This window comes from Myripristis murdjan, chromosome 14, assembly GCF_902150065.1.
Source record: "Myripristis murdjan chromosome 14, fMyrMur1.1, whole genome shotgun sequence".
Lineage (NCBI taxonomy): Eukaryota > Metazoa > Chordata > Actinopteri > Holocentriformes > Holocentridae > Myripristis > Myripristis murdjan.
This window is the reverse complement of record NC_043993.1, coordinates 36,143,519-36,164,119: the sequence shown is the minus strand read 5'-3', so window position 1 is coordinate 36,164,119 and position 20,601 is coordinate 36,143,519. Positions and strand designations below refer to the sequence as shown.

Below are 20,601 nucleotides of genomic sequence, written 5' to 3'. Positions count from 1 at the left end.
CAAACCTTTAAACACACCTGTATCCCAGAAAACTCCCAGAAAACTGTAGATTTGCTGTGACTCCCAGTTCTTTTAAATCACAGCTGAAGACTTTTCTGTTTGCCACTGCCTTCCATTAAACCACATTAAGGGCTAATATTTTACACTGCACTGTAACTTTTAATGTCCTGTTTTATCATCTTATTCTCTTTAGCTTCTTTTAATTCCTAAATTTAACACTTTTTAATTGTTTTTATGTATGCTTTCTTCTGTTGCTTTTAGATTGTTTTAATGCCTTTTATGCTCTATGTAAAGCACTTTGAATTGCCCTGTTGCTGAAATGTGATATACAAATAAACATGCCTTGCCGTGCCTGTCAGAGAGAGAGACAGGACAGAGAGAGAGACAGGACAGGCAGGAGAGAGAGAGACAGGACAGAGAGAGAGAGACAGGTGGGCCAGAGAGGGGGCGACCTGCAGCAAAGGGCCTGAGGTGGGATTCGAACCCGGGACGTTGCGGTCAGGAAACACAAGGAACATGAGGAACATTAGATTAGATATTAGGAATATTCCAACAGCAGCAACACAGACAATAATTAGAATAACAAGAACTGAACGGAAACAGAACTTCAATACTAACAAGGACAGAAGAACCGCCGGGGGAACGGGCTGGAACCCTAACCCTAACCCTGGAACCCTAACCCTAACCCTGGAACCCTAACCCAGACAGGGACTGGCCGAGGGAAACAGAGAGGGAACAGAACAGTTAGGGCTGACGACACACACTCAGGCCAGGTGAGACGACACACACTCAGGCCAGGTGAGAAACTGGGCACGGTGAAGCAGCTGACACAGGACAGGTGTGGAGGAGCGGCACAGCACAAAGGAAACAGAACACAGTCACTGAGCAAAGACATCAGGTCCAGAAACAGGAGGAGCAACATGATCCATAGTTTCATGATTCCAGAACAGTCCATACTTCACTGAATAATGTGATTGATTGATTGATTTGTCAGTTAGGAAAGTGTTATTGCGTTAATATCAGATGCACATTGGGCTTCCACACCATCACATTCCTTCACAACGTAATGCTCACAAACACAGCAGGTTTAAAACAGCAACAGAGAACCTTCTTCGTCTCAGGACTCTGGGAGGAAGGAAGGATCCAGAGGCCTGCTTGGTTTTTAAAACCACGTTAGGGCTAAGCTGACAGCGAGCAGAGCCGAGTGTGATCTAGCAGCTTGTTCTGTGTTTCCTCTGTGTTCCAGGACAAGTTCAGCGAGGTGCTCTTCCACGTCTCCAGCATCACCAACGTCAAGAAACAGGACAGAGGGCGGTTTTCTGTTTACTTCAGGAGGAAGCGCTATGACTTCATGGCACACAGCGACGGTACGTTCTGTTCTCCGTCCGCTCATGTTCACTTTGCAGAGGTCAGGGTGCCGAGGGCTGCCGTGATGCATGCTGGGAGTGGAGTCACCTGAGCATTTGGGATTATGACAAAGAGCACCGATTCGGAGTGAAGAGCTATCACTCAGGTCATCCTCAACAAGCTCTTGTAGGAAACTAAGGAGAACAATATTTCTAACAACAACAACAACAACAACAACAACAACAACAACAATAATAATAATAATAATAACACTAATGACGATGTTAGCTCTTCATCCTGTGGCCAGAAGTCTGTAACTTTTGCCCAGATGTTCCCTACATGTGGTTCTGTAATACTGGAATACTGTGTAAAACTGCAGTTCCTGCCGTATTTTGTGCTAAAATACTTTGTGTTGTTTGTGATATTTGTCAGCAGTGCATATTTGGCAGTACTTTGTAGTATTTTGCAGTGTTTTTGCAGTATTTTTGCAGCGTTTGGTTGTTTCCTCTCTCAGAGGTTCAGAATGGTTGGGTCTCATCTCTGCTGGCGACTCGAGGCCAGCCAAGCCCCGCCCCTCCAGAATTTCATGGACCAATCACCATCAAGGATCCTCGAAGCCGCGCTTACGCTGCCGTCTGGGGTCACGACCTCTGGATCTATGACAACAAGGAGGTGCGCGCACACACACACACACACACAAACACAAGCAAACACACACAGAAACACAAGCAAACACACACACACACACACACACACAAACACACACACACACACACACACACAAACACAAGCAAACATACACACACACAAACAAACAAAAAACACACAAAAAACGCAAGTACATACAATCGTACCAGGCTTTATGTGTGTGTGTGTGTGTGTGTGTGTGTGCGCAGGGTTACCAGGTGGGCGTGGCCTCCTTCTCCATTCCTCTGAATGTGGCTTCTGTCAAAGCAACAGGAAAACACTCGTTTACCCTCATCACTCCATACAGGAGCTTCAGGTACACCTGTCTGTCTCACCTGTCTGTCTGCCTGCCTGTCTGTCTGTCTGTCTGTCTGAATTTAATGGATTAGATTATATAAAGATTATATTAGATTAATTAAAGATTATATAAAGATTATAGTAGATTATATAAAGATCATAGAATATTATAGTAGATTATATAAAGATTATATAAAGATTATAGTAGATTATAGTCACTTTGTCACGGTGAACAATGTTAAACATGAGATTAACCCTCTCAGTTGTGATGACCTCATGACTTTTCCTGTAGCGCCCCCTTCAGGCCAAACGGTACAAACCCCTAACCCTAACCCTAATCCTAATCCTGGATCAGCCCAGCTGGCCTCCGCAGGTCAGAGTGTATCATGTGTAAATACTGGAAACTCTGTGATTTCATGGTGAATAAAATAAAAACACAACAAAACAAACAACTCAGAACCAAAGAACCAGTACAAACCAGTCACCACTAGAATAAAGAGTGATTAGAAAAACACCTTTTATTGATTTTCTCTGACAAATCTGTTAATTTATTTTTGGCATAAGGTGCTATTTCGTTCTAAACTAGACCTAAAGCCTAATCTTAACTCTTTCAAAATAAGATTACAGTAATATATTACTACCTAACCACAACCTGGCACTAACCTGACCCAAACCTGGATCCTAAATTAATCTTAAACTAGACTTAAACCAGCCATAACCCTAACCTTACCAAACTCAGACCCTGAATAATTCCTAAACTGGACCAAAACCAGTTTAAACCCTAACCTGAACCCTTTCAGAATCAGATTAAAACTCTAACCTGAACCAGGTGTGGTGAGGCTGGGGGGGAGCAGCTCCCTCTGATTGGTTCCTCTAATAATCTAATAATCAGGAGCATTGTGACGCCTTCGGGGCTGCGGGGTTCTGGGTTCCACACAGAACCCCTGAACATTTTTCTGAACACCTGACCCCACCTCCTAATCCTAATCCCTCCTCCAAACCCAGCCGTCTGCAGTTTATCCCTCTGTTTTCTCTCTGTGTTCTCCTCACATTTTATTCCTCGCTGTTCCCGGTTCTGGCCCCGCCCCCTCCTTGCAGTCTGTCTGTTGATTCGTCGAAGGAGCTGTCCGTCTGGCTCTGCAGTCTGTCCTCCACCATCTGCAACGCTCTGTCCTGCAGCCAGGTGGCGCAGCGGCTCTGGGAAAACCCCTTCAACAAGGTGTGTGCCGACTGCGGCTCCGCCCACCCGGAGTGGGCGTCGGTCAACCTGCTGCTGGTTATCTGTCAGGCCTGTGCTGGTAAGCTAACAGAATGCTAATGCTAACAATCCTCACTTGAGTTTGTCCTCTGTTCTGATTGGCCGGTGATCACATGTCCTTCCATTTAAACATGAATATTTTCAGTTAACATAAACATTAATGATGCCATAATTTAATACAGAGGCAGAAATGTGATTACACAAGTACATTTTTACGTTATGGATAAATTATGTCAATCAAGTTTGATAAAGTTCAAAATTGTCTTAATTTGCACTAATTATTTAATAACGAGTCCTCAAATGACTCACATGCGTTAACGTGTTACCTGTGACAGCCCTCATTATAACACAGAAACACATTAAAGACCCCATGAAATGGACTTTTATTGTCTTGTTCTGCTGTATTTCCTGTTGAAACAGGAAGTGTGGGCGGGATCACTCAGGTGCAAACCCACAGCATCTCACTTTGGGAGAGAAACACTTTTATTTTGAAGGGACAGGTGGATGAGAGAGGATGTTGAAAGATTTGTGAAGGTTTTATCGGTTGAAATTTTAATTTTAATTTGGCTACTAGTGCAGGATGATGTCACTATTTCCTCGCCTCGCTTATTCCCAGATGACGTGACAAGCTAGCAGTGCTAACGGACCCATTCTTTTGAATTCATGATGCTAACAGGGCAGCACAGAGCTCTGGGCAGCAGCTTGTCTAAAGTTCGGAGTCTGAAGTTGGACAGCAAGGTGTGGACCGAACCGCTCATGCAGGTGAGTTTGGTGTGTGTGTGTGTGTGTGTGTGTTTTGTGTGAACCTCCCAGTGTTCAAACCAACACACACTCTGTCATGCTAATATAATGCCATATGGAATAAAGCCAGACAAATAGACCAAACTGAATATGGAGTGTGTGTGCTGCCTGGACACTGTCACCATGGATACGACTGTTTCTGAAACATCTGCACAATCACCAACCCTAACTGGCCCTGAGATGCAGCTTGACTGTGATTGGACGGGGATGTAGTTGGATGTGATTGGACGGGGTAGAAGTTTCCAGTCCAGTGAGAGAGGAATGCAGTAAAAACACTGAAATAAAACCCTGAATAACAAAGTAAAAAATAGTTTTATAGTAAATTAATAAAATTGTTATCACATGGAAACTTAAAGTAACTTTTAAAATATGTTTTCTGAGTTTTATCTCTCTGTCTCCACCCCAGCTGTTTGTTAGCCATGGCAACCAGCTAGCCAATCAGGTGTGGGCTCCAGTGGTGCCGGCAGCAGAGCAGATTCGCCCTGAGGCGTCTGATGAGGAGAGGTCAAAGTTCATCCAGAATAAATACGCCAGGGGGCGCTACAGACGGCCCCACCCTCTGGCCTCCTGCAACACACTAATGAACAAGGTGTGTGTGTGTGTGTGTGTGTGTGTGTTTGTTTCATAGCAACATATCTCCGGGGGATGCTCTTCACCTGGGAAACAGAAACCTGGGATTTTGACTACAGAAAAACATTGGCAGTGTCATAACAGGTTTTGTCTTGAAAACTCATGTTGTGTTTCCTCCGTCAGCAGTTTCTTTGGGTTTCTTGGGCTCTGCCGTGGTTTGTGTACTGAGAGCAGCTAGCAGGCTAGCCGTACTCGTCAGTGCCGTGATGCCGTAAAGTGTCGCGTCCTGTCTCCGAGTCCGGCCGCTCGCCAGACCTCCACGGCAGGGTTGCCAACTCTCACGCACTGGCCGTGACAGTCACGCATTCAGCCTCAATCTCACGCTCTCACGCTCAAGAGAGAAATCTCACGCCAAATCTGACTTTTACAAAAAGTCAGATTTGTTTTATTGTAAATTTTTCCACTCATCATGTGTACTCATTTGTGAATATAAACAAGCTCAAGTCTTACATAGGCTCTAAACCACTCCAGTGTCTGATGTGTTATATTTTCTCTGATTGTTGATTCGCTGAAAACATTACCCTCACTACGTCAGTGACGTCCGTCTGCTGCTCGGGTGCTGCTGCTTCAGCTGGTCAGAGCGGCAGAGCAGAGCAATTGCACCTGACTGCAGTCCGCAGATCAGGGTTGGGCTAAATGTGGGCAGAGCTAAACGTTTGACTCCACCCAGGTGCCATCTGGTTAGGGTTAGGTGAAGGGTTAAGGTTAAGGTTAGGGTTAGGGTTAGGATTAGGGTAAGGGTTAGAGTTAGCAACCTCTTCCAGTCGCTTGCTATTGAGGAAGTGGGCGGAGTCAAACGTATAGCTCCACCCACATTGAGCCACTCCTCGATCTGCGGATTGCAGTCAGGGCTTACTTGAGCAGGGAGACATGCACGGTGGCCAGATATGAAATCCGATAACCGCTCGATATAAACAAAAGTCGGTTTATAATGAAAGTACGACAGTCTGTATGCGCGGCACACCTGTCAGATCCGGCAGACCTGGTGCCAGCCGGCTAGGGTTAGCTGCAGCACCGCACGGTGTGCACAGCCACCCGGTCAGGTCAGGTCTGGTGGATCTGACAGGTGCCGCTCCGGCTCTGGTTGTAATGTGAGTGCTGGCCTAACCCTAACCCATTACAGTGCAGCATTAAAATGATGTTGAAGCTGTTATTTTAAGGCAAATAGATAGATAGATAGTGTTTCTTTAAATGTAAATTATTTCTTTTTTAAAATTCCTGTTGTGATGGTGTGTGTGTGTGTGTGTGTGTGTTTGCAGAGGCTGTGTGAGGTGGTGTGTGGTAACGACATAGAGGAAACCATGGCTTTGCTGTGCTCAGGAGCCAAGGTTGGTGTTTCTCCATCACATGATGTTGTCCTGTGTTTTGTCCTTCATTCTTTACTTGATTTGACTCTCCATCGTCTCACCAACACCAAACTGACTTCACCTGACTGGTCAAACTGAGGCCCCTCAGTGCTTGTACCTGCGTAGATGCTCAAGATCGCAGGTTGTTCTGTATCTCTGATGTTTTCCAGGGGTGTTCATGAGCATCCTGATGCACCCCCAACCCTAATCCTGTCTGCTGAGGGTTATTACCCAGAAACCCAGTATTACCATGACATTTCAAATTGCTTCCAGCAGGAACGGGCTTCTCAAATCCAAATGAAAAACATTATGTAAAGTTATTTCTTGCATTTGTACAAGAAATAATTTGTAATGGAGGAGAAAGCCGATGAATAAGGTCAGAGAAGCTGCTGTAATGTTCGAAACATCATTCAAACAAATTTACACAAATAGCCCGTAATATTAGAAAAATAACAATCCTTAAGATCACAGATACAAGCAGCAGAATTACTTCTGTTGGGGGGCTGAGGAGGCCAGACATCAGGGAAGAGCTTGGAGTTGAGACACTGCTCCTGTGGAGGTGTTCCTGTGGAGGTGTTCCTGTGGAGGTGTTCCTGTGGAGATGTTCCTGTGGAGGTGTTCCCGTGGAGGTGTTCCCGTTGATGTGTTCCTGTTGAGATATTCCTGTGGAGTTGTTCCTGTGGAGATGTTCCTGTGGAGGTGTTCCTGTGGAGGTGGTCCTGCCTGTGGAGATGTTCCTGTGGAGGTGTTCCTGTGGAGGTGTTCCTGTTGAGGTGTTCCCGTGGAGGTGTTCCCGTTGATGTGTTCCTGTTGAGATATTCCTGTGGAGGTGTTCCTGTGGAGGTGTTCCTGTGGAGGTGTTCCTGTGGAGATGTTCCTGTGGAGGTGGTCCTGTGGAGGTGTTCCTGTGGAGATGTTCCTGTGGAGATGTTCCTGTGGAGGTGTTCCTGTTGAGGTGTTCCCGCGGAGGTGTTCCTGTTGAGGTGTTCCTGTCTGTGGAGGTGTTCCTGTGGAGGTGTTCCTGTGGAGATGTTCCTGCCTGTGGAGATGCTCCTGTGGAGGTGTTCCTGTGGAGGTGTTCCTGCCTGTGGAGATGCCCGTGGAGGTGTTCCTGTGGAGATGCTCCCGTGGAGATGTTCCTGTGGAGGTGTTCCTGTGGAGGTGTTCCTGTTGAGGTGTTCCTGCCTGTGGAGATGCTCCTGTGGAGGTGTTCCAGGACAACCAGCTCAGAGGAGACTGGGACAGACTGAGGACACGCTAGGAGGATTATGTATCCCGGCTGGCCTGGGAACACCTTGGGATCCTGGGGAGGAGTTGGTGGATGTGGCATGCATGTGTGCCACCACTGTGACCCAGTCACAGATAAACGGCCAAAAAATGGATGGATTGATGACCCTTAAATTATTATTATTACATGAGGAAGCCTGTCACACTTCTGCTCTGGAAATTTTGATTCATCCATGTATAAGTACAGGTTTTTGGTTTTTTTTTTGCCACTTTCAGAGGGACTGCAGGGTGGGTACTGGGACAAGCCACGTCGCCTCTGATAACCTTCCCTAATGTTAACCTCAGGGGCAGTGTCATTCTCTGTGGTAGTCCTCAGGCTGCAGAGATCCACTTGTGTAAAGAGGAACTAGCCCTTTGTGATCTGTGTGAAGCCTGACCTCTTGTGGTGAAAAAATGGCACTGCACTGCTAGAATGTCACAGCAGCAACGTTCTGGAATCCTCTGGAAAAGGCTGAATCACTGCCACACACGGATTTTGTTTCAGATGTCCTTGCAAGTCTAACTGTGGCCATGTTACCTGTCTCCAGGTGCGTCAAGCAGACCCTCAGGGCCCCTCCCCCATCCAGCTGGCTGAGAGGGCAGGACAAGCCCTGCAGACAGAGCTACTGAGACATAACGAATACACAGGTACTTAACCCACACCCACACTCTCACACACACACACACACACACACACACACGCACACACAGAGGGATTTTTCACACTATCTATCTTTATATCCAGAGGTCCCGCCCTACCTGCCCCAGTCAGCCAATCGGAGACGTGGCTCCACCCTCTCAGGTAGAAGCAAAGGAAACAGCTCTCAGTTATTCTACCTGTCTGTTTTTACAGTTGTACTGATTCAAAACTGTGTGTGTGTGTGTGTGTGTGTGTGTGTGTGTGTGTGTGTGTGTGCGCGTGCACTCGTGCATGTGTGTCTTACAGGTGAGGAAGCAGAGGAGCTTCATGGGAAACTGGAGGAAGATCGATTTCTTCTGTCATTAGAAAACAAGTCGGCGGCATGTGACGTGCTGGACCTGCGAGAAATTTTATCTGTTTTCATGAAAGACGGGTAACTACTACTGTTAACTGTTAATAATATTACTGCTACTAATAATTATTATTATAACTGTAACAATAACAATTGTAAAATATTAATAATAATAATGATAATGATACCACTACTACTACTGCTATTAACAACAACATTACTACTATGGCTAATGATAATAATAATTACAACAAATAAAAATAAAAAAATATGAACTACTACTACTACTACAAATAATAATAATGATAATAATAATAATAATAATAATAATGATAATGATAGTAAGGATATTGCCACTACTGCGAATAATATTTATATTGTGACTTCTGTTACTGCTAAAAATAATAATAACCCCAACCCCAATAGTAAGATACGACTATATATTGTAGTTTAAAATTTCCCCTTCTGCAGGTGTTTCCTGATTACCAGGTAACAGCAGGCAGCTTTGTGATACACAGGACTTAGTTTTTCGGCAGCCACTCTGATTCTTCTGACATGCACACCAGTTCTCACACACTGCTTCTGTGTGATAACCCTAACCCTAACCTTGCACTTACCCCTCCCTGCACTAACACCCCTGCACTAACCCATCTACACTAACCCCCCTACACTAACCCCCCTGCACTAACCCTAACCCCAATGAAAAAGATTTTTAAAGGCTCCTATATGAACAGCATTTAACTCCCTCATGACATAACCATAACCCTTAATACTCATTACCAGTAGTAAGGGTTACACTCAGGCAGCCCTTAGCCTTCAACTACCTTCAACACTGTGTGTGTGTGTGTGTGTGTGTGTGTTTAGACCAGGCCATGAGTTTGAAATCGTGACACTGACCGACCAGCTGATCTGTGCTGCTGACACACAGGAGATGCTACTGAGTCACTTTGTGCATGTGCTGAAGGTAACAGTATGTATGTGTCTCTGTGTGTGTGTGTGTGTGTGTGTGTGTGTGTGTGTGTGTTTGTGTGGGGGGGTTACTGCGACATGGAGGACAAGATGCACAAACATACACTTGCAGTTTAGATTATTTAGTAAAAGTCCTCTGTGTGTACGTATGTACATCAGTGTGTGATTAGTATATCAGCCATGTACGTGCACATGACGTGTGTGTTTGAGTGTGAGTGTGCGTGTGTATATCTGCTTCTGTGGACTAGAGGAAGTTTTGAGTAAAAGGGATAAAAAACATGAATTTGAGTGGCATATGATATTCTCAATAAAGAGGACGGCAAAGAAGATTTATTACAGACATCTAAACATGGCACAATAAGTAAGGAAATGTGTGTTTGGCAGATGATTTCTTTGTTGTTTGATGCTTCTTGGCAATAAATGTCATCCTGCTGGAAAGCCTGTTTATTTCCTTTTTAAATGGAGCCACATCTGTAAGGAACATGACTTTGTGGGATGAGCAGCAGAGCAGAGGATGTGGGTTGCGCCCATGAAAAATGTGCCAAATCTTCTCTGCCAAAGCCAAACAGCTGATTCTGCTGTTGCTATTGACTCTTGTTTTGGTTCCCCCAGGTGAGCATGGGCCCTGCTACAGGGGTCAGTAGGTGTCTGCTCCAAGAATCGGCATGCCACGTTTGACTGATCTGGATAGGGTCCGTGCGATAGGGCAACTTCAACCTGGTGTTCCACAAAACCAAGTTGTGGCATTATTTGGAGTGAGCCCTAGTACCATCTTCAAAGTGAGGAGGAGGAGCCAGGCTGCTGTGGCTGTCTGGTTCTTCACACGCTACTGAGGCTCCTGTTTGTTACATGGATAAACTGTTAAACTGCCAATATGTCTCGTTTCTTCAAACTTCAGTCATCCAGTCCACCAAACACCAAACAAGAGTCAGAGGCTGAATCAGCTGTTTGGCATTGGCAGAGAATATTTGGCAAATTTTTCACATGCTCAGCTCTGCTGCTCATCCCACAGAGTCATGTTCCTTACAGATGTGGCTCCATTTAAAAGGAAATAAACAGGCTTTCCAACGCTATGAGATTTATTGCCAAGAAGCATCAAACAACAAAGAAATCATCTCCCAAACACACATTTCCTTACTTTTTGTGCGATGTTTATAACAAATGGGATGAAGAACTCAGTATGACAAAAGGCCATAACAAAAAATGGAAAGAATGGAAAGAATTTACCGCTGGGTGGAAACCTACACCTAATTCAGTATAAACTCATGACAAGAATTTATAACAGCAGAGATAAAATCTATAAGTTTGCCACCAATTCCCCAGCTAGATGTTTAAAGTGTGGTGCACAGAGATAGATACTTTATTCATCCCGAAGGAAATTCGCAGTTTTTCAGCAGTATCCACAGATTACAAGATTAAATAAATAAAAAATAAAGAATAAGATCTAAGTACAACACACTAGAAATCTAGGTACAACAGTGTGCAAAAAACAAGCGACTCCCACGCAGGATCAGAAAATAAAAGACCTGGGACAGTATGGAAAGTTGGATGGCAGGAATCTGTAATCACAGAGCTGCATTTTCACCAAATTTTCAAATTTTCATTGCATTTTCCCCGAATGCAGCTTCAAGTTTGTCTCTTTCAAAATGACGTCATTAGTCTATAAGAAACTAATACTGTGACACTGGAGAGGTCAGGATGCATCTCCAAACGTGTTGATAAGACACTGTCAGGGGGCAGCAGCAAAGAGAAACAATTCAACAAAGTTTGGAGCCCAATCCATGAAGCTTTTTAGAGAAAGGAAGCCACAAAACCACAATCCTGTTTTTTTTTTTTTTTTTTCTAACAGTGAGTGTGTCAGTGTGTGTCTGTCTGTCTGTGTGGATAAGGGTGTGTTTGTGTGTATGGATGAGGAATAGGTGTATGTTATCTGCGTGTGTTTGTTTGGGGGGGATAGAACTCACAATTGTATCTACAGGACGATGTATGAAATTTAATTTATCAAAGAGAATATGATTATGTAATTTGTTGGAATATAAACATAATGCATTTTGTCCCTCACCTACACCTAAAGAATAAAAACAAAAATGTTTATGTGGACTAAAAATGATTTTCATTCATCCAGGTGATTCTCCCAGTGGGAGTGTCTGAGGAGGAAGTGGGCAGGGCCTTGGGGATCAGCAAAGTGTGTGTTGTGGAAGTGGGCGGGGCCTCAGATCATTCTGAAGTGTGGTTGGTCCTCTGGGAGGGTGGAGTCAGTGTTTACTCCACCCACCCACACACACAGCAGACATGGAGGACAACACTGGAAGCAATCACAAATTACGGTAAAAACACACACCGACATCTTTTCGTGTTTATCGTATCACAGATGTTGTTTTCTGGATCATTAAAACATCAAAGTGGAAAACAATGGAGCATAAATGTTTTAAAGGATGGATTAATTCTCCTCAGCTCAGTCCCGTGCACCTTATGGATGACATCCATAAAGTCCAGCTTGTTTGTCACCATAGCAACTAGGGCATTAACCACCACCACCCCCCATTTCAACACAGATGTCAGTCTCCCACTCCATCCATGCAGAACAATGTGACGATAGGATAATGAGCTGTGATGTCAGTCAGATTTGTCGACACAGGAGAATAAACCCTAACCCTAACCCATTCTTGGTTCGCCCACCGAAATCCATGTTGACCTTTGACCTTTCTATCTCGATGCACATTTTATTGAAGTTTGAGCCGAATATCCTCCGCTCTCCTTGACTGAGTTTCTTCTTCTTCAGGAATGAATTCATCTGAAAACGTCATCGACATGGTGACTGGAGACAGGTCTGTAACACACACACACACACACACACACACACACACACACACACAAATTTGAATCTCATGTCTAAATTTTTATTATTATTAATCACCTTTTATGTATTTGTGGAAAAAATAGAAAATAGCAGAAAACATTTCAATCCATCAGAGGTTTTTTATATTTAATGCTTCTGATTGGCTGGGCTCAGTGTGACATCACACCTGCTGTGTGTTTTGTTTCTGCAGGAAAGTTTCTCTGCATTTTGAGGAAGACCACAGCTGCAAGTCCTGGTTCCACTGTCTGCAGAACGCCCTGAGCAGACCCAGCGCCGCTCATCAGCAGGCCCCCTCGGCCAATCAGAGCCGCCGGTCTCTGTACCAGCTGATGGCCGGAGCCAGGGGCTCGGTGCCGCCAGCGATGGAGCGCTGTATCTCCCATGTCACCCAGTACGGTGAGACAACATTATTACACCTGACTACAGTTAGAGGTGCATTATGTGTGCTGCCACCAAGCCGACACCCTTTAGGCGAGCCTCAGCTCTCGTGCGTGTTCACTGCAGAGAGCAGGGCCGTGCCACCAGGCATCACTGCACTTTCTCTCTGACTGGATTCTCTAACAAATCAGAAGTGTGCTGTTTTGTTTTGCACCGATATGTTTGCTTGCTGGAAACCTTGTCACGTCACTTTTAGGGTTGGTCAGGGTCAGAACTGGTTCCGAAATTGCAGAAATGGAGCCGGATCCATCATTTTCACAAAACCGGTTCCCATAACGATTCCTGGAATTTCTCATCTGCATTCATTTTGCTCAGTTGTGGCACTGAAGCGACTGTGGTGACGTCACGTCACGTACAAGACTGAGCAGGTCGGGGTGGATATGCCCCCACTGCACTGCTATGAATAATGACGGACCGTCATTATCAAGCGAGGCAGGAGGAGGAGTGCAGCCCCGCAGCGTAACCAAACAATGCCGAAGCCAGAAAAATGCAACTTAATTAGGGCCCTATAATTTCCGTGAACACGGAATCGCGGAATTAGAAAAACAACTGCACTGGCACCGTACGAGTCCAAAAGGCAGAGAAACTTTCCAGCTGCAGCAGCGCACTGACATAGATTGTTTAACAAAGTGAAGAGTTGCCACTCCGCTCTATTTTCACTGGCTAACAGCAGCACACTGACAGCTTAGCTTGTCTATTCAGAGAAGAGGTATCACTTTGGCTTATTTTTCATATTCAATCTATGTTTTCACATGCATACTACTGCTCATTCATTGGTGGTTGAATTGTTAGGTCTGTTTGATAAGTAATTTACATTTTTAAAACAAATAATAATTTAACATATTGTTAAATTATTGGAGTCAAGCTTACTGGTAAACATCTACTCCTTAAAGATAATTTATTATGTTCTAACTCATAAACATACACTAACACTACATTACACTATTACATTACACTAATTGTTCATTAATATAATGTTACATTTTTCTATAGAAAATTCAGATAAGAGTAAGACCAGCAGCAACAGTCAAGTCAATCCGTTCAAGCTGGCAGCAGCTTGTTGTTTATTACTTGTTTATTTTAACTATAATGGTGTCATAAAAAAATACAAAAATGTATATATTTGGAACTGTTATCGGAACTGGTGGGAATCGGAATCGTTAAAATCCAAACGGGGCCCAACCCTAATCACTTTACGTTCATCCATGTGAAAAGAATAAAAATATTTCAGGTGATGATTGTCTTAAACGTTATCATGGCTATCAGGTCCAAAATGTTGGTCCAGTTCACCTGCATACCAGCCAACTATGTTTCACTTTCTCTCTTCCTCTCTCTCAGGTCTTAAAGTAGAAGGCATTTACCGACGCTGTGGCCTTGCCACCAAAGTCTCCCACTTAGTGGATGCCCTGATGACCTCACCAGGCTCCGCCCCCATGGAGAGCGACGAGCAGGGCATCCTGGATGTGGCGGCGGCTCTGAAGCAACTCGTCCGTCAGCAAAAAACTCTGATCCCCTTACAGGACCAGGTGCAGTGGCTGCAGGCCGCAGGTCAGCATTGTTGGTTGTGTGAACCACTTGGTGTTGCATTTCCTTTGTCTGAAACGGTTCTAAGTGTATTCTCCTCTCTCAGTTGTTTCAGATGAGCGCTCCAGGTTTTCTGCCTACCGACGTTTGCTGCGACAACTGCCTGATGACAACAGAGCAACACTGTGTGCTCTGTTTGGGCACTTTTACATGTAACACACACACACACACACACACACTGTTCAAACAGCACATCACCCCTGGAAAGCTTTGTAACTATGAATGTGGTTCAGTGTTAGGGTTAAGGTCCTGGGCACTTGTACATTAAGAGTACCAGTTGAAATGACCCAAGTCATATTTTATGTTTTTTGTTTTGTTTTTTATCAGCAAAAAAAAAAAAAATGGATCTGCTCTGGGCCACTTGCATATGGTTGCCATATTTTTATTGATGAAGGTGATGTAGCTGCTGCAAAACAGAGGATGAAGTATGCATAGAAATGACACGACTGTAATCAATACCAGGACAGAGGCTTGATTGAACTGTTTTCTACCCACTTGAATGAAACTTTTTTTTTTTTAGTTTCTTTAGAAGGAACCAAGCTTATTTTTTACCAGTCTTAAATGGCCAGTCCATTCTCATTCCCAGGTCAGCAGATACTGCAGCTTGGTCACACTCCTTTCGCGTCTCATACCGACACCAAAGGCACCAATTAGAAACCTACTGCACCTTTTGGTGTCGGTATGACTGACGTGGCATCGAGAGTGAGACAGGTAGTCGGGGTAGACAGTGGGACGGGCGTATGAGCAACAGGACTGTCACACATGAGACCCGAGTTCCTGCTTCCAGCAAGTCCTTTGAACCGAGACCGGGTGACTGAGACCAAGCCTGCTTTAAACGCAGTCTTTCACTAACCCTCAGCATTTTTTTTTTCTTTTTTGCCTAAATGTAACCACGTGACACCTGAACTTGATAAAAGCAAGAAAGCCTGATGTGTCTCATCCTGATGTTGTAGGTGTCGGTGTCAGTTTGAGACTGAGCTGCGGCTGGAAATGAGAATGTGATGAAATGACAACTTGCTGTCAAGCTATATCCCCCAAATATTAATAATTCCAGACACTCTATATAGTTTTACCATCCTGGGTTTTAACCTGTTGTTGATCATCCGCTTTAGTACCACAAGTTTACAATATTAAACATGTAGTTTTATCTCCATTTAACACAAGTTTTAGACCAGAAAGAGATCTTTGAATGGTATCAAAGCCACATAGCAAGGCAACAAGTGTTTCCATGATTGGTGCTGGAGGATCCATAAATGTAATGCTCATGTAAAGATTATATTAACAATCAGAGAGATTAAGGCCTAAATGTTTGATGTAAATGATAAATAGTAAGGGACACAAATGGATCCTTGCAGCACTACTGTTTCAATATCAGGATTTTTGGAATCAAACCTATCAGCTGCACAGTGTCCTGTCATGTATAAATAATTTTTTAACCGTTTATACATGACACTATTAAAACTAGTGTCAGCAAAATACTGTGATGTTCAATATCAAAGAAACATGAATAAGACCGGCTGACCTCTTGTTGAGGCTGTGTCCTGATCTGAGCGTTCTGGGTTTGAATCCGAATGCTGCGTGTCCTCCCCTCTCTCTGCCCTGCCTTTCTTCTCTCTCTCCCTTTAATATGTAGAGAAAGTGTAGGAACTTGCTAACTACCTTTAGCCAGAGGTTCTGTCTGATCTCACAGGTGTGTTGAAACCTGTCGTGGACTTTTGCCACCACGTTGCATCACACAAAGCTGTATTTGTGTAGTGTTTGCAAGACAGACGAGCAGCGGTTTTATCCGCTGACCAAACCGGTTGGTGTCATGATTACAAAGCACAGATGTGCCAGAGGGTTAATATGATGCTGCATATTAACAGAACACCTGTGTGCAAGGTGTGAGATGGGCTGCAGCCAAGGCGGAACAGGAACACAGACACACACAATATCAGTACTGCACTTCTGTAATTGCTATGGCCATCCACTAGGTGGAGTTAATGTCATGTCATACTGTTCCCCCCTCCAGGGTTCAGGTGTTCTCGCAGGTGAACAGGATGTCGGCTCACAACCTGGCTGTGGTTCTGGCTCCTTCTCTGTTCCAGACTCTGAACCAGGACCTGCTGCGTCTCACCAGAGAGCTGATCATCCACCACACTCTGCTGTTCCTGGTAGAGCCAAACACACACACACACACACACACACACACAGAGACATTCTCAGAAAGTTAACAACACACACACACACACACCTGAGTATTTAAGTTCTGTGCAGTTCACCGGTGCTGATGTTTGGAGGAGGCAAACAGCGTCAGCAGGTGTGGGAGGAGTCAGCCCTCACCAATCAAATCAGCTGTTTTCCTTCTTTTTAAAAGTAGCTTCCTCTGTGCCATGGCAGGAGGGAATTGCTTTGGGAGGAGAAAATGTTAGTGTAGCTACATGTGAATACATTTAGAGCTAAAATTCTTATAATCTTTTTTATGAATCCAACCTTCTTCTCTCCAGACTCCTGAGGGGGAGGAGGAGGAGGAGGAAGAGCAGATCACCGTCTTCTGAAAAGACAGAATGAACGAGGGGATGAAGATGGAGGAAGAGGACAATGATGTAGCGATTATCTTGTGTTTATTAGAGAACCTATAACAGATGACAGGGTTATGTTCTGGACTTTGTTCTGTATTTTTTTTTTTTTTTTCTTTTTGTCACAATGAAGGGCGCAGTAGGAACCGTAATGACACTGATGTTTATGAAAGGGCCAGCTCTATCTGCATGATTCTGGACAAGCTGTTTATATCTTGAGCCAATTCCCAGAAGAAAACCTGTTTCCAGATTTACATCCAAACATTTTCATCTACATTTTGGCAACCTAACTCAAAGCGCTGAATGGAAACTGCATTTCTGAAAAAAATCGCCATCACTACAGAAACCATGTGACTGACGTTGAGAGAGTTTGTGGAAAAACACAGAGCAAAGGTGGTTTCATGTTTTTAAGCTCAGTGACATTATTAAAATTTTATCCAACTCCTATTTTTTATGTTAACACTAAGATGATGGCTTAGCGCCTTTGGTTTGGGAAGGTTATGGAACTATTACATTTGTGGTTGTTTGATGAAGCTGTATATCGTTGGTTAAGTTTCATTTGATTCACTGACTTTAAACTGCTTTATTAAAATAAAGTCTACATACAAAACAGTGATTACTTCTTCCTTGTACTTGATATTTAACAAAAACAAAGTAAAATCTGTAAAGGTCAATTCAATTCAATTTCAATTTTATTTGTATAGCATAAACTCATGACCAAAGTTATCTCAAGGCGCTTTACAGAAACTACTAACCCTAACAGATATCGGCCAAATCCATGGACCCAAATCTCCCCAAAGAGCAAACACAGGGCAACAGTGCCAAGGAAAAAACCCTTTTAACAGAACCTCTGGGTGAGAGAGAGAGAGAGAGAGAGAGAGAGAGAGAGAGAGAGAGGGAGAGGGAGATTTGCACTGAGAGAGATTTTTTTTTTTATAATGGACGTTTCAAGAAAAAAAAAAATTCAAAATATAATGACACAATATTGCGCCTTTTTTTTTTTTTTTAAATTACAGAAAGTGCCTCAACGGGTATAACACCGCCAACGTGGTTCTTCATGTCTCAACTATCGCGCCTTTTAATTTGAAGGCTTAACCGACCAAACCGGAAGTTCTGCTTTCTGGTTGCTAGGTAACTGCACCCGGTGACGAGCAGGCGAAAACCCGCCGTTTGAACTTCGAGTTCATCAACCGCCGTCACCGAGGTAAGCGAATAAAAAAAACGGAAGCTGATTATTTAGTATCAAGTTTAATTGTCTTCATTAATTTTGGTGGAGCAGTAATGTTTTTTTTTTTTTTTTAATTATTATTATTATTTGTGTGTGTGTCGGAGCTAGCTGCCTGCGAGCTAGATTCAAATTAACTAACGTTCCAACTGCGAAGCTAGCTGAATGCTAATGCTAGCTACCGAAACCAACTGATGCAAAATGTAAAAAGAAAAAGCAAAAGAAACATTAAAGTTTTAAAAGCTACAAGATACAAAGACATTTCGGTTAGAAAAGGTGCAAACATAGACTGAATGAATGTCATGGATTTAAACTGACCAAGTGTTACTGAAGCTTTGTAAAAGTGCCGCGGGTGTTTGGAGGATAGAAGCTAAAAGCTGATCTTTCACGCTCAGTGCAGACTTGAGGAACTTGCAGAAGAAAGCTGCTCATTACACCGAGTTTGATGCTCCATAGAACCAGGCAGCATAGATCTGATGTAAGATGGCAGCCTTCCAATAAGGGCTTTATGGATCTAATATCGATCAGTAATGATTTGGCAGCTTAATGTTACAGCTTCGCCAGTGTTATGATAAAAATGTATGATTTGGCCAAAATTTTGTATAAACCACAAGGTCCCATGTGTTCGGGAGAACCTGGAAACCAGGAAACTTATAGTGTAGTTTTATGGTCATGGAAAGCACCTGAAAATTTTGAAAACTGATAAATTGTCCTGTAAATGTTTTCGACACACTGGACAACATGTGTTTGTGTCTCTTCTCAACAAAAATGTGTTGTCATCAGGGCTGGGCGATACGGCCAAAACTGTTGTCACAATGAAGATGTTCATATCAGGTGATTATAAATAATTATCACGGTAAACATCAAATTATTTTCTTTAAGGTTCAAAGGCTGATTTTGCTCCAACCCAAATTCTCATTGGTCAGACAATCACTGGTGTTACTTTGAATAAGGAGAAGCTTGTGTCATTTTTGGGTAGTGGAAGGGACACATGTAGACCTGGGCTGGAGAGTCCTGACTGAGTGGCAGCCATGATCAGAGCCACTCCAGTTCACATCATGTTAAGGAAAGGTGCTTCCTTTTCTGTCTCCTTTAGCAACAGACACATTAGACTTTACTGTGATCCCTTTTGATACTGCAGCTGACCAGAGATCAACATGGCTGCTTTGCCGTTCCCCTGCCCCGTGCGTGTGGGCGTTGTGAAGACCGACGGCCTCCACGCTCAGCTACACAAAAACACTTCGGACAGGAACTTGACCAAGTTGGAGAAACTGCTTAAGAAAGGTGCAGTGTGGTGGTGGTGGCAGGTTTGACTCCTTCGATTTGTTTTTAAAGTCGACATACAGCATTTAATGTATAATGAATGCTCCATGTGTTGTGAACAGGTGTTGATGTGGACTGTGTCAACAACATGAGGCAGACGCCACTGTTTTGTGCTGCTCTGAGGGGCCATGCAGATGTGACAGAGATGCTCCTGCAGTATGGAGCGGACCCCAATCAGTAAGTCCAGGCCTGGCCGCAGGAGTGTCATGCACCCAGTTTTTTTGAAGGGATGTACACACACACACACACACACACACACACACACACACACTCAAAAACACAATTGTACTTATTTTCCCTAATACCATTTCAAAAAAGTATGCTCATTGTCTGACTGACAACAGAATTTGCAAATCTTAAAACAAGGCAGTGCATAGCCAGCAGTTTTTAGCTTGCCAAAATCCTTGCAAAAAGTAAACTCACTTCATGTCATTCAGTGTCAACATTTCCCATTAAGTTGGTATGTTTAAGCTAGATTTGTGTTTGGGTTGCTTACTGTGTTTTTATTTTGTAGGGTTACGGGTGATTCAGACACACGATGATGTTCTGATCATATCTGCTGTGTGCAGCGTCTCAAATTAACCAGCAACCCTTAGACTGGGGGGGCAGGCTGCACCAAACCAAATTCTGTAACGGTTCAGCCACGATTTTAGAGAAAATAACTTGTCAGTGTTGTCAGTGCAACTGAATTGTCCAAAACAATTTTATGCAAAAAAACCCTCATTTTTTTGATACCAACAACAGAGACAGCACAATTGCACCGATTACAGCCCCATCAGGCCCTGTCTCCCCTCAGTTTGGGCATGATGCCAAGGCTTGTCACTGTGGCCCAAAATCTTGCCCCTTAAATTCCGATTTCAGTTATTTTAGTTAAAACTGTTTATATGCCAGTTGTAGAAGGAGCTGTGCTAAAATGCTGTGCTGGTTATTGTCAGTAGTAATTGATCACAAACTCAGCAGGTTGATGTAGACAGTAAATTAATAAATACTCAATATTGTTTTAGTCGCTGTGAGGACCGC

The 20,601-nt window shown here is 43.7% G+C and overlaps 1 protein-coding gene across 1 annotated transcript in view; it reads left to right on the top strand.

Annotated features, from left to right (window-relative positions):
- The window catches only part of LOC115371938 (arf-GAP with Rho-GAP domain, ANK repeat and PH domain-containing protein 1), a 29,843-nt gene extending 12,668 nt beyond the window's left edge, over positions 1-17,175 (top strand). The window contains exons 10-27 of the mRNA XM_030069574.1: positions 1,247-1,367; positions 1,862-2,019; positions 2,244-2,350; positions 3,430-3,629; positions 4,266-4,351; positions 4,797-4,979; positions 6,280-6,348; positions 8,181-8,280; positions 8,378-8,434; positions 8,579-8,705; positions 9,489-9,588; positions 11,719-11,920; positions 12,376-12,421; positions 12,644-12,849; positions 14,230-14,439; positions 14,522-14,627; positions 16,487-16,628; positions 16,962-17,175. Of these exons, the coding sequence (XP_029925434.1) occupies positions 1,247-1,367; positions 1,862-2,019; positions 2,244-2,350; positions 3,430-3,629; positions 4,266-4,351; positions 4,797-4,979; positions 6,280-6,348; positions 8,181-8,280; positions 8,378-8,434; positions 8,579-8,705; positions 9,489-9,588; positions 11,719-11,920; positions 12,376-12,421; positions 12,644-12,849; positions 14,230-14,439; positions 14,522-14,627; positions 16,487-16,628; positions 16,962-17,012 (2,271 nt within the window). The 3' untranslated portion in view covers positions 17,013-17,175. The remainder of the gene's footprint in view (positions 1-1,246; positions 1,368-1,861; positions 2,020-2,243; positions 2,351-3,429; positions 3,630-4,265; positions 4,352-4,796; positions 4,980-6,279; positions 6,349-8,180; positions 8,281-8,377; positions 8,435-8,578; positions 8,706-9,488; positions 9,589-11,718; positions 11,921-12,375; positions 12,422-12,643; positions 12,850-14,229; positions 14,440-14,521; positions 14,628-16,486; positions 16,629-16,961) is intronic.
- The last annotated feature ends 3,426 nt before the right edge of the window (positions 17,176-20,601 follow it).